This window comes from Polyodon spathula, chromosome 8 (assembly GCF_017654505.1).
Source record: "Polyodon spathula isolate WHYD16114869_AA chromosome 8, ASM1765450v1, whole genome shotgun sequence".
Lineage (NCBI taxonomy): Eukaryota > Metazoa > Chordata > Actinopteri > Acipenseriformes > Polyodontidae > Polyodon > Polyodon spathula.
The window spans coordinates 42,434,691-42,453,123 of record NC_054541.1 but is presented as its reverse complement, the minus strand read 5'-3'; the positions used below and the strand labels follow the sequence as shown (position 1 = coordinate 42,453,123).

At 35.6% G+C, this 18,433-nt stretch overlaps 1 protein-coding gene across 3 annotated transcripts in view; it reads left to right on the top strand.

Annotated features, from left to right (window-relative positions):
• Window positions 1-11,830, top strand: part of LOC121319982 (protein kinase C-binding protein NELL2-like) — a 70,296-nt gene extending 58,466 nt beyond the window's left edge. For 2 of the 3 annotated variants that reach the window (XM_041258022.1, XM_041258021.1), the window contains 5 exons: window positions 1,730-1,870; window positions 3,438-3,631; window positions 5,578-5,754; window positions 10,571-10,795; window positions 11,346-11,830. In XM_041258022.1, coding sequence (XP_041113956.1) covers window positions 1,730-1,870; window positions 3,438-3,631; window positions 5,578-5,754; window positions 10,571-10,795; window positions 11,346-11,387 — 779 coding nt within the window. In that variant the 3' untranslated portion in view covers window positions 11,388-11,830. The remainder of the gene's footprint in view (window positions 1-1,729; window positions 1,871-3,437; window positions 3,632-5,577; window positions 5,755-10,570; window positions 10,796-11,345) is intronic. The other variant, XM_041258023.1, reaches the window with a different exon arrangement.
• The last annotated feature ends 6,603 nt before the right edge of the window (window positions 11,831-18,433 follow it).

Below are 18,433 nucleotides of genomic sequence, written 5' to 3'. Positions count from 1 at the left end.
TACCTTTATAAATGTGTCATTCAGTTATCTCCTACCTAAAAACTGTACAATTGCCAGTGGTAGCCACAGCCCTTAGGAACTAGGTTTTTATTTTACACAAACTTGTTTGACAGATGCGCAGGCTCATCTAGTTCAGATTCTTTACTAGAATCAGTGTGAAGAAGTTCGTCATCCTAGTGATCTGTGAACCCATCAACTTCTTCAGTAGCTGTGTTTTGTGTAACGTGAAGAAAACAAATAGCACGCTTGTCACCGCATTGCATGCAATTACGTCATCGATCTAATTCGATTGAAATTGTAATAGTCTGTCCGCATAGGGTTAAAGCACCCTGCATGCTGAACCATCACCTGGGCATCAATACAATAGACCAGAGATGCACAATTCTGGTCCTTGCAGTAACTCCGGTAATTGTGCAGTACGTTGCAGGGTCTTTACTATCTAATGCAATATTTTTCAGTTTATTCTTTGCTTCTGACCAGCATATTACTGAATGTAGTCGGACCGGTGATTTCCAAGCTAACTAAAATCACAGCTAATGAAATGGGTGTCAGTCATACACTTTCCTATTGTTGGACTTTGGATGAGAGTATCTCAATCTCGACGTTGTATAAAATAAAAGGTTTCATGGTGTCCAATGAAGAACCCCTGTTAAATACTGTAGGTACTATAACAGGTACATGGTTTATTACAGTATCTTGTGAGCCCCTGAAAAATAAACATCAAAAAGGATCAAGTCTAGCTATAACCACAGGGATTGTTAACTGCTCAATACCTAAAGAGTGGCTACTTTTCATCAACCTCTTTAACTGGATCCAGTGGTGCTCTTTAGATTTACAACTAGAGATGGGCCTTGGAACCAGAAACTCAAGAAACTAGAGGGTGACAGTACTTATGGGCACACCTGCAAATAGATTTATAAATTAGGGTGTGGATCCCAGGATCACTTTGTACTAATCACAAGAAAATATGATTATCATTTATCTGGATAATTTGAATGAACTTTGGATGATTCACTAGGCATTAGATGTTAATCCCATTACTATCTAGCCATTTACAATCAATGTCCGTCTTTGTAGAGGTAGCAGAAGGTCAGTGACTGCACAAACCAATTTGCATTTTGAAGGCTTTGAAAATACTTCCTAAAGGATGTGACAAGCGAATGTGTCGTACGAGATAATGCACAATGACAAAAAAAATAAAACATGTATACACTGCTTGCGATACAAAGGACAACACTGAAGCAACACTGAGGGGTTGTGAAAAATGGTGGATGAGGAACTAACCAATGAGGAACAGCTTCCCTTGTGCGTCGTCAGTAAACAATGATGGGAAGAAAAGATCATTCTTGCAATATCAATAAAGGACACAAAAATGATAATAAGTATTCTGAAAAGACTGCAAATAAACTATTATATGATTTGCAACACGGAGTCCTCAGTTGTCAACTACTGCAGTTTTAAAAATAAAATGGTGTAAAGTTTGGGGAAAACACATTAACCAAATTCATCCTTTTTTCAGAATGGTACCTTAGTAGCAGTTTAAATCCTATTAGTAACTAGTGCACATTCAGATAAAGAGTGACTGAAATTAGGGACTAAGATGCAGTCCCAGTTGCCAGTGAGGTACTAGGGCTGCAGCAGCATTTCAGTAATCTATTTTCCTTAAGAACATGCAGTCCTTTCCACTGACCGCATTTCATTATGTTTTCCTTTTTTGGCTGATAAAAAGACATTGACGAATGCTTGGATGGCTTTGTTGAGTGTGACAGCCGCGCTAATTGCATCAACTTGCCTGGATGGTACCACTGTGAGTGCAGGGACGGCTACCACGACAACGGGATGCTTTCACCAAATGGGGAGTCATGTGAAGGTCGCTTTTCAGTCTTTTTATGTACTCTCTCTCTCTCTCTCTCTCTCTCTCTCTCTCTCTCTCTCTCTCTCTCTCTCTCTCTCTCTCTCTCTCTCTCTCTCTCTCTCTCTCTCTCTCTCTCTCTCTCTCTCCAATCAGAGTAGCCAGAGACATTAAATATAGGAAACGCACCTTCCGGGGGCATGATTGTGTCAATGAATCAGCTCAGCTAGTGTCATTTTTAAATTAAGCTTTAAATGTTCAATTTAGCAGATACAGTTTGTGAATGTTTTGCTTAATGGTAATTTTCAAATGCATTAGCAGGCATTCAAAGTGACAAAGTGGTTCCTTGCAATTGCTAAACCAAGTAAACAAAGAGGCAAGAATGAGCTGTAAAACTAATAATAATAATAATAATAATAATAATAATAATAATAATAATAATAATAATAATAATAATAATAATAAAAAATGGTTTTCAAGTTATTTAAGTACAGTCTTGTGCAATCACAAGAAATATATTTTGTATTAAAAAAATATATATATTATAAAAAAACCAAAAAACAGTGCATGTTTGTCCCAGCACTAAAATCTGCAGTATCACAAACAGACAAATCTCAAAAATAAAATAAACATTTACTTTCATCGATCTATTATGGAACAAAGTACTTCTTTCAATCCTGCTACTCTATCCACTATTACATTAGTCGCTTTATTATTTTATAACAATGGCACCTCATGTTCCCAGTTTGCACAGAATGCAACAGATATCTACAAGACCTAAACATTTATTATGACTCACTGTCAAGCCACTTTCAATGTTCCTAACTTTTCCAACTACTGTAGAAAAGTACAATGTCTTTAACTGTAACTTTTTTCCTATATACAGTTTAGTTCAAAAAGACACACAGTGTATTTTAAATTAAAACAAATATTCTTTATTGTTTCCTCTAACTTTATTTCAGTTTTTTTTTTTTTTTTTTCCCAAAGATTATAAAGGATGTATTTTGTATTTTTTAGTTTCTTTTCCTTACTTATCCTTACTAATTCTCACCTTGGTGTTAAAACGTTTAGGTTAATCAACAAGGGGTGCACCTAGTAAAGGCAGTGTCATGTTCCAATCATGGATCCTGTAGGGCGTTCTACATTAGCCTCTGAACTCATGCAGACTGGGGAGGGAAAAATCGGCTGGGGTTGGTTAACATTATTGTGCCACAGCGACCCCTGCTGGTCAGGCGCCAGATGAGGCAAGACAGAGTCCAGTCAAGCTGAAATTTCACCTCCAGGGTGTAGAAGCTCACCAACATCTGCTACTTTAGTTTCTGTGTACAACTGGGGAGAGAAACTGGTTAAATTACATGATTCGGCATTCTGAATTAAGTGGTTCTCTAAAAGATCAATTTAAACAAGTGGAAAGAAGCCATTTCCCTGAAATCCTGTAAAGGGCTAGCAAGGTTAACTGACGAAGAGAAATACTTAGTTTACTACTTCAGGTTTTTATGAAGAGAATAATTTATGCCAACTAGGAGAGCATTTTGTTAATTAAATGTGCTGTTAAAGTTTTATTTAGTACATTTTCTTTCTACAGACATTGATGAATGCACGACTGGGAGGCACAGTTGTGCCAATGACACTGTTTGCTTCAACTTGGATGGAGGATATGACTGCAGGTGTCCTCATGGAAAAAACTGTACTGGGGACTGTATCCATGAAAGCAAAATAAAGCATAATGGACATATCTGGGTCTTAGAGAATGACAGGTGCACTGTCTGTTCATGTCAGGTGAGTGTTTATATAGTAAATTTTGTAAATATTTTACACAGCTTTGAAGCCAGGGACACTTGGTAAGAGCTTGCTTAAACACAGTCTAAACTGAATGATTTTTACAAGGACTTTTGTTAAAATAGTTTGTGAACTTTTATTTAAAATAAACACAGTAGACATTGAAGAAGACAACTGATCTGCATAATTGAGTTAGAAAATGTAGTAAGTCAATTATCAGGTTGATTATATCATTGAAACAGGGGTTATATTTGTTTAAAGACACTTTTAAAGTTATTTTAGTAGTTTTTAAATGTTTCAAATTATCTAGCAAGGATGGACTCTAGCATATTAACAGGCTAGAATATTAACTAACTATTCACACAAGGTGAAAAACATTTGTTAACATGTTTGTAAACTACTTTATAAACTTACAAAAAAAAGTGCACCTTAAAAATGAAGCATGACCTCATGACAGAGGGTTTAATGTTGAGAGAACCAATTTCTGAATGTTCTCTTTCAGAATGAAAATAAAGTGGAACTGAGCAAAGCAATATTAAATATACTATGCTGTCATCCTTGCATTGTTTGTAGTATGGAATCTTTTTTTTTTCATTATGAAATGGAACCTTTCTCAGAAGCATTAATTTAAGTTTCCAAAGAGTCTATTAGTAGTCAGATCACTGTGAACTGTCTGTCCATTTTCACTGATAGTTAACACACAAATACAGGCAAGACTAGATGAGAAATCAATAACTCGAGTAGTCTATTTGTATAGTAAAATGTTGCTTTTATAGTGAAACTAAATAAACATGCATGTCTTTGGGTTGTATTGGAAGGCTATTACAGGTATAAATACGATCTTTTAGTAAAGTACATGTTATAAATACATGTTAGAACCATTAGAAGGCAAATCATAATGCTTATGCAGTCTTAGAGAGATCACATTGTTTTGTGCCAAGCTGGTATTCCTATTCTGAATAGCAAGACATGTTTAGCTACATCTTGGAATAGACTCATCTTAGTACAACTTATTGAAGGTGTAAAAAAACAAATCCGCATTCGCATTAGTTTTGGTCTTTGATTGGTGGACTGTATTTTCAAGACAGATCACAAATGTAATGAAACTTTACATGTACATTTGTTAAAGTTATTGCATATTCTGTAAATGTTGATTAGTCATGTTGAGTACATACTTTGTCACACCCTAATAACTGCGCTATTGAAGGCTGTATTTATTTGTAACTGCATTCATGAATTGGATAAAATGCATAGGAACGTCTTGTATTTAATTGTACATGTAGGTCATGTTTCTTATATTAAGTTGTGTTGAAATGTGCTTAATTTAAGTTAAATATCCCAGTTTAAAGGGCAATATAAAAAAAAAAAAGTTTTTTCTCTCTCGCTCTCTCACTTGCTCTCTCTTTATATATATATATAATGCTGCCAAAAAAGTATCATGTTTACATTCATGTTGTTTGTTTTATAAAATGTACAATATTAGAAGGTAGGATGTCAAAACAAAGAAAGAGGAAACTGTTTAGTTTAGGACTGAAAATGGAACCACCATCTCATTGTCCAGTAGAGATGTCAATAGCACTACTTGAGGGAGGACCCACATTCCCAATTGCAACACAGTCAGATTCCGAAGAGCTATTGTTCCACTGTGAGAAGGTGTTCCAGGATGTAATGTCGGTAGAGGAGTTATTCCTGGGAGGAAGAACAGCACAAACCCACGTGCAGAGTGCAGTACTAATAGATATGCCATGGTGATTTATGGGGCCTGCACTTGCAGTGACAGTCGTGGCGTATCGTATCAGTGGTCCCCTGAGATGATTACCCCTAGCCTCTTTTGCCAGCAGATGCATGGCTGGAAATTAAAAATACACTTGGACACCCTTTCATGCTCTGCTGTCGTTGCACACAATACTGTGCTGAGTTTCAGCCCTGGTCTCTGTTTGTTTCAGAGTGGGTTGGTGATGTGCCGGAGGATGGTGTGTGACTGTGAGAATCCAACCGTTGACCTGTTCTGTTGCCCTGAGTGCGACCCGCGGCTGAGCAGTCAGTGTCTTCATCAAAGTGGACAGATGGCATATAGCAATGGAGACACTTGGGTGCAGAACTGTCAACAGTGTCAATGCCTGGTAAGACACACACAACCACATTAGTTGAGGGGCATTAGAAATGTGTATTTACAGCGATTCATTGATTAATCGATTATTGATCGCCATGGCTATTTTTTTGCAAGCATCAACCCAACATCCAGTCCTGCAGTCTTTCATAGCAAGCTACCTATGAATACATGTTTTGCAAGACTACACATTTGTATTTGTTTTGTGATGAGAAATGTCAGAGTCTAATGAAAGATAAATTACTGTAATTTGTAATAAAGTTTCCTCAATGGATCTGTTACTGCACTGGAAGAATTTTCCACACTTTTAGTAATTCCAACTCAGGAAGTAATTATAACGGGAGATATAAATATAGATTGGAATTCTTCTATCAGTAACAAATTAAGAGATCTCATTAGTCAATATAATTTAACTAATAAATGGACTCACTCATTATACTAGGAATAATTAATCTGCTACCACAATTGATCTTTTTTTTTAACTAAACATCTCTCTTGCTATGCCTTCAAAAGGGTAATTGCAAATTTGCTGAGTGATCATTGTATTGATTTTATTATTAGGAATGCATCTAGAGTAAAACTGCCTCCAAGGACTATAAGATACAGATCCTTTAAGAGTGTTCATATTCAGACATTCCTAGCTGGCCTTCTTCAGGTTGATCTGGATCAGATTCCTACAGTTTTTGTACATCATTTTAATGCTGTCTGTGACATCAATGCTCCTCTGAAATCTTTATGACAAGGAATTGAAACAGAACGGTATATAGTTGGGTTACTTAAGTATACCAGTTTTATACAGCTTAGTACATAAAATGTGGATTGTGCCCAAAATCTGCTTGCTCTGCAATTGATCTATTTGGTTTTAATGAGATTGCTCCATGGGAAATAAAAGAAAATCATTTAGAAAAAAATAGTAAAAGGTTTTAAAAAGGCATTACAATAGTGGTTATAAATGGGGAGAGGTTAAAACAGTCTGAGATAATAATACAACACACGCAATACATATCTCAAAGGAATGCAGTCTTATACAGCAGATGATTCCAACGCTGCCAGATGCTGCAAATAATGGAATCTACACTTGAGAAGGAACTATTATCCCTACTGAGGGTTTTCTAAGAGCAGGCTACATTTTCTGGGGAAAGCTGATGAGAGGCATGACCAGTGGCCTCCCCAGTGCCTCTCATTGCTATTAAACAGAGATGAGATGGGAATGTAGTCACATTCATTTAGATCACTTGGTTTTTTCCAAGGTGAAGGTAAATAAATAAAACAAGTGTTGGGAATATCAAATTGGATAGCACAGAGTTGGGTGGGGGAGGGGGGTGCTGGTAGGAAGACATGTATAGAGAAATTATTATAATTATGCACAAAGAAATTGTGCAGTAGCGTGTTGTAATATTCTTTGTTAATATACTGTGAATTGTATTTTTGTATAAAAACAAAGCACAGTACAGTTATTCTCAGAGTATAGTGCACACATCATGTATAGCACACACACACATGCATTATACGTGTGGCTGAGCCATTTCATTTAACATCTCTTGTGTAAGGTGCACCCCTTAATAATGTGCAGAGGGGTAAAGCAAACAATAATACTTAGTAGGATCAATCATACTTTAAACTGTGTATATGTTATGAGCAAAGCTTGAAATACAAATTAAAAATAACTTATTTTAGGCTTTGCCTGGGCAAACCATGGTCAGGCCACTGCTTCTCAGTCCGAATCACTCCCTCTGTTCTGAGTGACAGGCTGACCTTCTGAACAAGGAACATCGGAACAAAAATTAACATGAGAAACCCCATTGACATTTGCGTATAAAAAGGACAGTATTATTAATAATGTAGTAACAACCAATAATAATAATGAGTTGTATTGAACTGTTCAATCAGAGAGATGGATGCAGTTAGTGGAACGTGAATGATTAGCTGATTCACGTTTGACAGTGTTTATGACAAGCGATGTAAGAGCTGGAGAGCATACTCAGTGGAGTGACTGAGAGCGTAAATTACATACGTAATACATATCTATAGTTTAATAATTTGTTTAAAATAAATGAGTCTTATATATCTCATTAAATATTTTATATAGTCATGTTGTTAATAAAAATACATTTTTAAATATATGCCTATTTTCTGAAACCGGACTTCCTGTGTAGTTTTTATGACTGAGATGAGTGAGTGAGTGAATGATGCCGCTCAGATAGGCGGGTCGGACTAGCTCTTCAATCGTAGCTCTGCCTCTGTCCCCAGAAGACATAAAATGAAAGATATTTGAAATCATTTCAGACTTTGATCGGGCACTGTTGGGCACTCTTAGATATCCCCGGGCAAAACCCAGAATGAAAGATCCTTCTGATTTATTTCGGACATCGCCCGGGCAATTGGCGAATTGCTCAGTTTCTGTGTTTGCTGTAACGTATACCTAATATGTTAACAATGTATCATAATTAGGGCTTCTTTTTTTGTTTTTTTATTCATAAAATTTTTTGTTGCTTATTTTTAGCTATATTCGAGTTTTATGTAAATCAGTTAATTGTTTTTTTCAGAGCTTTTGTTTTTGATATACTGTGTGAAATTAGTTTTTTTGGTTACTTTCCAAAATGTTTGAACTTTTTATTGTGTCACAATATGTATAGTAACTTGACAGTACTTGCACAGTTAAGTTGTACCTTCTTTCCTTGTTGTCTTCCACAACAAAGTCCTTATGGTCATGGGCACAATCTCTTGGGGTTTTTAGCTGTCTAGGTATTTTTTTCTGTTTCGCCACAATTTTAATTTTGCTTTAAATTCTTCATATCTAACTGTAATATAGCTTTAAATCCTGTGAACAAGCCTTCTCATTGTAATATCATTTTAAATGCAATTGGAGTCTCCAATAGAAATGCAGGAATTTGCTGCCACTCAGTAGTTGTGGTGGGTTTAAAGTATTCCGAATGAATCAGTGATAGATAAATATCATCCAAAACAAACTTTATAAAGATTGGGTGAAAACAAAAGAGTAAACCAAACTTTGTCCATAGATAGGATTATTTTCTTTTTTCTTTTCCTGCTTGCTTCACCGTGGGAGCTGTTTGACTGCATCAGTATTTAGGTTAGGTAGCAATAGTCTTGCAATGACTGGAAGTTGAGCATGCACAAGCTGAAGCAGAAGTGAAAAGTAATAGGGGTTACTGACAAGAGTGTGTTCATTACATTTCTTGCTGGGCATTCCACAATGTTGCTGGTGGCTTAAAATAATGATTTAATTCAGAACTATGCTCACTATTTAATAATGTACTATAGAAAATACAGTGAACTGTTCAAATTAAATTAAGTTCACCATTTCGATATCTAGATATGATAGAATGAATTTAAGGCAAATCTCGTGAAATGTTTGTAAGTAACATTCACTTTCTGAAGGTTAATGAGATTTGAAAGCTTTATAATGACTGAATTTGAGTGTTGCAATGTATCAGTTAATTACTCAATTCTTTCTCTTTTCGACTTTACAGCTTTATAATCTGCAACACTCAAAATTAGTTCTTCAGTCTGATTGACTGAAGACTTGGCCTAATAGCAGTACTGTTTGAAAAGTAATCAATATGTTTGTCATACTCCAGATGGTTATCCAAACGAGTTTAATATCTTTGACCTGAATACGTTTGTCAACTCCTGCATAACACTGATATGATTAATTGGTGGTCTATGTAGGACTTTGGAAGGATAAAAAATGACACTGACTTTTATGATAATTTATTTTTCCTCAGACAGTATTCATTAAAAGTTCTTATAAATCTGATTAATTATACAATAATCCGTCACATCTCCGACTGTGGTGGGACCTGGGTAAGGGCAGATATGTAAAAAGGCAGATTAATGAATCTTGTTTTAAATGCCATTATACACAGCTGTAACAATTACTATATTCACACAATTATTGTTTATTGAGATTCAGCTTTTATTGGGGAGCTTCTGTAAATTCCTTGTTTAGAAAGATACAGGGTATTAACGCTTGTGACAGGGTAGCTGTCTGCCGTGTGAGTGCGTGCATTTGCTGCTGAGTGACAGGCAGGAAATTGAGTCGGAGGTTGAAGTTGAATAGCCCCGCAGGCAAACAGAATTTAATTACATATCAACACACTAATCTGCTCACCTGACACTACCAGCAATGGGAGCACATACAACACAGTGTACGGAAACTTTGGTAGGATCTACAATTGCTGAACTAAGCTTCTCTGTTCAATAATAAACTAACATTGCTGAACGGCGTGATCATGGCGGACATTGGGCTAGGGCAGATATGTGACAGGCAACCAAATACTGTACAACCAAATTAGTATTGTAAATAAATATGTTGCTGACATTGTCTTAGAGATAAACTGAAGATTATTAACACAAATATATTCAAGTTAAATCCTGATTTGGATTTGTAATGGTGCGTTTTGTATTTAGAAAAGCTGTTTCCAGTCTCTGTAAGACGCAGCCTAAACCACACTAAATCAAAAGCCTACTGAAGATCTATAAAAGTATTCCAAAATATATGGCCCTTACCTTCAGAAGTATTGATATAGTCTGTGAAATCCAATAAGGCAGACACAGCAGAATGTGTGTGTGTGTGTGTGTGTGTGTGTGTGTGTGTGTGTGTGTGTGTGTGTGTGTGTGTGTGTGTGTGTGTGTGTGTGTGTTGAAATTAACATGGAGCAAAGAAATAATGTGAAAATAATTCAGGGGTCTAGAAAACAGTAATGTAAATCAAGCAAGTAATAAAGCTAAAACTGAGATGGGAGTACACTCATTCATATGTCGAGTTATTGGCTCTTCCCTGATTAAATCTGTTGTTTGGTTTCCAGCAAGGAGAAGTGGATTGCTGGCCCCTGTCTTGCCCTAAAATTGAATGTGAGTTCACTGTGATACCCGAAGGAGAGTGCTGCCCGCGTTGTGTCAGTGACCCCTGTCAGGCAGACACAGTGCGCAATGACATCACCAAGACTTGCACCGATGAGCACAACATGGTTCGCTTCACTGGCTCCTCGTGGATTAAGCATGGAACAGAGTGTACCATCTGTCAGTGCAAGGTAAACCTGCATCGTGAACCTACACAGAGTACTGTACAATTAAATATATAATATGTTTGTGTAAAAGATACAAAGATAAATACATTATCTGAAAATCAAATGAACTGAAGTACAATGTTGTAAATGCATGATTTTATTACAAACTTAACACAAGAGCAAATGGAATTGAAATGTAAAATTTGTGTTTTGCAAAACGTATTTTCCTTCTTTGTCCACAATAACAACAAATGATTCCCACACCTCAGACTTGCATTTTTCTATAATCTTTTGTTCATGTAATTTGTTTTTCTTTCATGTCCTTCATAAACAAATCCATTAATCTGATGTTTAAGAATGATCTAAGAAACCCCTTCGATATGAGTCACGTGTGTGCTGCTGCATTCTGCAAGCCATGTCATGTGCTACTTGGGGAAGCCAAGTGTTGTGTGACAGTTTTGCACCCAAAAACCCGATTGGTATGGGTCTCGGGTCCTTGAGTCCGGGTAGACACATAAAGACCTCTACTATATAGTACTAATAAAGTTCATCTGTCTCTCTCTTTTTTTTTTAGAATGGACATGTCTGCTGCTTAGTGGATCCCATGTGCCTTTAGGAAGTGTTAGCTCTCTAAAGGTATTTGTATAGAGATCTCGGCAAGAACTACAATTTCCTTTCAGAAACTACTTTATACCAAATACAAACTTGTATTATACCAAACAGAACATGGACTGTCTGACAAACCCCTAAATATTTGTAAACAGATTATTGTGTGCATTAAAGACAGCAAATGGGTTTTAAACATTAATGCTGTAAAACGTAAATAAACTGGCATGACTGTAATCAGTGTTATCATTAACTTTACTTTTATTCATTAAAATGCTAAATGATCATGTTATTGTGAAAGGGGGAAGAAAAAACTTGTGTTTTACATTTCCAGAAAAAAAAAAAGTCTTCTATATTTGGTTGTTTGGTAGCACTAACTTAATTTCTGGATTTCTAATGTGTTACTTAATGGCTTGTTATTGTGCAACTGTGAAATAAACCTTTTCATTCACATTGCCAATTGTTTATGTTCATTCGGACCAGTAATCTTTGAGAAGCCTCAGCATTACAGTCTTCACACCTAAGGAAGACAATTACTATTGACAGGCTCTGTTTTTTTTTTTTTTAATTATTATTCTGTGGTGTAATTCGTTATCAGTCAGATATATATATATATATATATATATAATATATATATATATATATATATATATATATATATATATATATATATATATATATAAAACCCATATATATATACGATTTTGGGTATATTAGATGTACTTACCCATGTAGTTAAATCTACTGTACTGTGTGAGAGCAGAGCGGTTGAACAGCAGTACTTACTGTGTGAGAGCAGAACGCGGTTGATAACCCTGTTGTTACAATGTAATTACATGGTTATTCAAGCACTGTAATCTACAGTGCTACCGAACAAACCATTCTGTACAGGAACACTGTTTTGTGATTTGTGGCCAGATCTATATGTACAATTTGCACAATTTTAATACATTGTTAGAAATATTGGTTAAGCTTTACGTGAAGTTCAACAGTATTACATGTAATATAAGTGCTAAGGTATTATTTTGGATTTCATAGAAAGTAAACAATAATTAATGGTGCATACTACCCCATTCAACATACACTCCAAAGCTAACGTTAATAATTCATGAACAGCGACAGAAAAATAGTCTGGGATTAAAGTTGCAAAAAATATCAGGTAATACAATCATAATCTGAGGAATATCTTTTTTTTTTTTTTTTTTTAACATATTTAGAGGTGTTTATCAAAGTATTTATTTTTAAGTTCTTCTTGAAAGGTGCTTTTTTACCTTCATAATTTATCAGCATTTTCAGTGACAGAAATGTATAGTTGGTTTGTGGCATCAAACACACTTTGCATACAGTTTATTTTCATTAGTTTACTAAATAATTTAAAACAAATATCAAAACTTGTGCAGAGTTACAACAGAAGATGGTTACTTTATTTCAATATTGCTTATCACAAAAAAAAAAAAAGCCAACATACTTACTAATCCTCTCGTCTGGATTTTTTACAGTGTATTCCAATTGATATGCACTGTAAATCCTTTTACAAATAATACACAGAAGAAAAATAAGACAAATCCTACAAACACATGTTTTATTATACTTGAATACAAAACACTTACCAAGCAAAACAATAGTTTGAACAGGGATTAGTTGCTACTTGTTATAAACATATTCATTTGTTGTAGCATTTTGTTTATCTGACAGCATGGAGCTAACTTCAGCTTGCGACTGGCTTTCAACTTGGAGAATCCTGCTGGAACTAAGCAGACTTGATTCTAGTCAAATGATGTGACCATATGACCTTTGATCTCTGCCAGCACCACATTTACTGTATATAGACAAAGGATAGGCTTGGCAAAGCAGAGTTTAAAGTCGCATTGTCATGATTTGAATGTAAGGCTGTTCAGTCTACACAAAAATGATTTTCTAGACAAGCTCAAAGCCTGGTAAAGAAACATTTTATAGAAAAAAATAAAAATTGTAACTCAGTGCTGGACCAATAAAACCTTGTGCCACTCAGAGTAATAAGGTGAATAATAATATTATCATATAATATATATATATATTATATATATATATATCTATATATTATATAATTATATCTATATAGACCCGCAGGGCGTCTGTCGACTTTAACTGATAAAACACTCCCGATACAAACAAAATTAAATCAGTGGATAGCCAATAAACACCAAAAAACACCGGAAAAACTGAGGAAATGGTTAATTTATTCACGTTGACTTTACCCTTTTCCCATTAAAAAAAAAAAAAAACCTACTACAAAAATAATAATAAATACATTTACCAGTGCTGCTGGGCAATGTCCCGCCTTCCTGACTTGCATCTATCATTGATTCGTTCTAAATAGTTTAAACCAGCCCCAACTACTGAGTGACAGCACATTCCTACATTTCTATTGGAGAACTCCGCTTGTGAGATTTAAAATGAGATTACAATCAGGATGGAGGCTTGATATGTTAAGATACTCAGGATTTAAAACAGAATTGTCAAAAATGCCTACACACAAAAACCCCAGAAGAATGTGCCCGTTACCATAGGGATTTTGTTGTGGAAGACAGCAAAGGAAAGAAGGTACAACTTAAGTGTGCAAGTACTGTCGAGTTACTATACATATTTTGACACAAAAAAAGCTCAAACATTTTGGAAAGTAACCAAAAAAACTAATTTCGCACAGTATATCAGAAACAAAACCCCCCAAAAAAACAATTAATAAAACCTGTAAAACAGAAACTATATACAGTGCCTTGCAAAAGTATTCAGACCCCTGACCAATTCTCTCATATTACCGAATTACAAACGGTACATTGAAATTTTGTTCTGTTCGATATTTTTTTTTTAAATCACTTAAACTCAAAATCAGTTATTGTAAGGTGACATTGGTTTTATGTTGGGAAATATTTTTAAGAAAAATAAAAAACTGAAATATCTTGCTTGCATAAGTATTCAACCTCCAAACATTAATATTTGGTATAGCCACCTTTCGCTGCAATAACAGCTTTAAGTTTTTTGGGGTAAGTATGTACCAGCTTTGCACATAGTGTCGGAGTGATTTTGGCCCATTCTTCTTGGCAGATTTGCTCCAGGTTGTTCAGGTTGGTTGGACGACGCTTGTGGACCGCAATTTTCAAATAGTGCCACAGATTCTCAATGGGATTGAGATCAGGACTTTGACTGGGCCACTGTAGGACATTCACCTTTTTGTTCTTGAGCCACTCCAATGTTGCTTTGGCCTTGTGCTTGGGGATCATTGTCCTGCTGAAAGGTGAATTTCCTCCCAAGCTTCAGTTTTTAGTGGACTGAAGCAGATTCTCTTGCAGTATTTTCCTGTATTTTGCTCCGTCCATTCTTCCTTCAATTGTAACAAGATGCCCAGTCCCTGCTGATGAGAAGCATCCCCACAGCATGATGCTGCCACCACCATACTTCACTGTAGGGATGGTGTGTCTTGAGGCATGGACAGTGTTAGGTTTGCGCCACACATAGCGCTTTGAGTTTTGGCCAAAAAGCTCTGTCTTGGTCTCATCTGACCACAAAACCTTTTCCCACATCGCAGCTGGGTCACTCTCATGCTTTCTGGCAAACTCCAAACGTGCTTTCAGATGGCACTTTTTGAGTAACAGCTTCTTTCTTTCCACCCTCCCATACAGGCCAGTGTTATGCAGAGCTCTTGATATGATTGACTGGTGCACCATTACTCCACTCCCAGCCACTGAACTCTGTAGCTCCTTCAAAGTGATTGTTGGCCTCTCTGTGGCTTCTCTCACAAGTCTCCTTCTTGTTTGAGCACTGAGTTTTGAGGGACGGCCTTTTCTTGGCAGTGCCTGGGTGGTGTGATGCAGCTTCCACTTCCTGATTATTGATCCAACTGTGCTCACTGGGATATCCAAACACTTGGATATTATTTTGTACCCTTTCCCTAATCTATGCATTTGTATTACTTTATCTCTAACTTTTGTAGAATGCTCTTTGGTCTTCATTTTCCTTCAGATTCACAGCCTTACCAATGATCCTTCAACAGTGGGGTTTTTATCCAGAAAATGTGACAGCAACTTTAATGGTTCACAGGTGGAGGCCAATGGTAAGGTAATTGTGTCCTCGTTAGGGCAATTTCTTTCATCGGTGCAAACTGGGAGCTTCCACAGCACAGGGGTTGAATACTTATGCAAGCAAGATATTTCAGTTTTTTTTTTTTTCTTAAAAATATCTCCCAACATAAAACCAATGTCACCTTACAATAATTGATTCTGAGTTTCAGTGTTTAAAAATAAAATATCAAACAGAACGAAATTTCAATGTACCATTTGTAATTCAGTAATATGAGAGAATTGGTCAGGGGTCTGAATACTTTTGCAAGGCACTGTGTGTATATATATATATATATATATATATATATATATATATATATATATATATATATATATATATAAGCGCTACCCTCTTTTTTTAAACAAGGCTGCTGAGGTAAATTGCACTCAATTAATTGAATGCACTAGTTCCCTTCTGGTAGACGATGTGTGTGTTCATATTGTATATCTGAAACCCTTTTTTTTGATCTGCTTTGACATTTTAACTACGGTGACCTATTGCTCATGTAATGTTTTGCTGTGTCTGCTCTGATGTTCATTCTAATAAAACCCATTCAATTTCCCATTTGTACCATAAACACTCCTGTTGCCCAGTTATATTGACTTTAAATGTGAGTGGTCATGGAAACACAAAAACTCAAGATTCAACAGCAATCAACTCAATAATTCATCTGCAGAAACAAGGATTTTGTCTTCCACCAGCACCCCATTTTCTCATTATGCTGCACCATATGTCCAAATAAAAAATGACTTCTGACTCAATGCGAAGGGAGCTAAGATCTTTCTGAAAAAAAGGTCTTGTCTGTCTGCAACATCTTCATGTAACACGTAATCAGTATGTAGGAACATGCTTTTCCTACAGCCACCCGTGTCTCTGTCCATGATTCAGTGACTCATAATTATTCTTGAATCCCAGAGGCAGCTTTTCACTTCATTCACATTTTGCAAATACACTTAGCCCTGATTATCAAATTATATAATTGTTATCCTGCTCAATATGCAATATTTTCAAATCTGACACATGCCTAAACATCAATCAAGAAACCCATCTATTTCATGCCCATGCTGCACACTTACTCAATGTGTTGTGCACAAAACATTACATACAAATATTTGCCTTTTCTACAGGTGAACCACTCTAGTAACCGTTATAAGTTTACTATTGTAATTTTGCACTTTTACAATGCTTTTTCCATGGCTATACTAAGCATTTACCATCTTTTGCCATGTTTTAATATGCTTTACTTAAACCCTCCTATTATGTTCAGAATGTAGGCACAGCCGTTATGTTTTGGGTCATATTGATCCGATGCAATTTCAAACTAATTTAAACAGCCTTAAAATTGATTAAGTGTTTTTATTTGCAAAGGTGTTACTCTTTTATGTTCTTTTAGTCCAGGAGCTGTGATAAAACTTGTTTGACATTTTGGAATGTCTTTACCAGGGAGATGCTGTTGCAATACTGACTGAGAAAATTAGGCTCTGCCTTGCAGATATATATTGTTTGTTTGTCTTTTGTTTATAAATATCTCCAGATAAGTGCATTATTATTATATTTGTATTATTATTTCCATTTCCAGAGATAATAATACAAATATAATAATAATAAAACAACAAATTAAAGAAGTTTGTTTTATTCCTGCACACAAATCTACATAGATAAATGCCACGGGTCACAGAAACCCAAAACATCTTATTTGTATACATGACCTGTTCTAAAAAAATAAACATCTTAAAGGTTCTGTTTTCTGTGTATAAGTTTATGACCCTAACTTATGAAAAGTTATAAAATATTATACAGAAAATGAAAAGAAAAATAGCATTTAACCCAATTGGAAACTAGAGTCGGGTCAAATAGACCAGAAACCTAATAGGAGGGTTAACACTATTTGCTATGCTTTGACTACAGTACATTTTTTATAAGTGAAATTATTTTCAAAATGATTCAAACGTACCAAATGTAACAAAATAAATTAACATTAATTGCGTTTCTGTCTTCCACAAGATTTTAATTTATTAGACAATCTGCCCACTTTATTGGCCCTTATCTTTCTAGTTTGCGTCAATCAGAATAACTTCATCTTTAATATGAGCGCCATACCTATAGCGAACATCCTTGATTCTTAGCATAAAGGGTTTAAAATAGAAGCAGCATTACTAATGCCCCTTGTCCTTCACTGCAGACATGTAATTATGTCTTGCTTTAGAGCTTTGTGTCACACACTTCAATGTGCCATCAAGCCAGAATGCCTGTTGAGCAACATCTTCCAGTGAATGGATCCAGAGCATCAGAAATTACGACCTTGATTACAAGTAGCAGAATCCAATGAAAATAAAGTGTTGGCATGAACCAATCTGGCATTACACTTAACATAACGTCCTAAAGCAGATCCAGCGTTTTTTGAAAATAAACGGTTATTTTGATGGGTTACATTTCTGCATCTCCATTTCATGAATTTGCTGTGTATTTGGTGCATTCAGAACTCAATTTGGGAGTTGGGACTAAGTATTAAAAAAAAAAAAAAAAATTAAATTATGTCCCAATCCTAAAATTCTGGGCAATGCAAAACTTTTGGCCAAAGCTGTATTATATTATGCAAGGCAATGCAGTGCGTTTCCCTTCCAGCTGGATATTGAGAAGTGCCTTCTTCATTCTCGCTGCATTTTATTAATCAATGCTGTGTAAACAATGTTGTTTGTTTTAAATGATACACAGTATGCTAAGTAACAGAATGTATTTGTGGTGCAATATATCACAACATGGAGATGTATACATGTATCAGGTTTACAGCAGTGTCAACAGGCTGCAACAGAAAATGCAACATTGACATAATTTGTATTTCATAATGTTCAGAAGACACGTCTGAGAAACAGTGATTCCCATCCTTGGACTTGGCAAAGCGGAGTGAATATGATGCCAATATGTGGATTAGTTACTTATCCTCCAGGCTGATATACT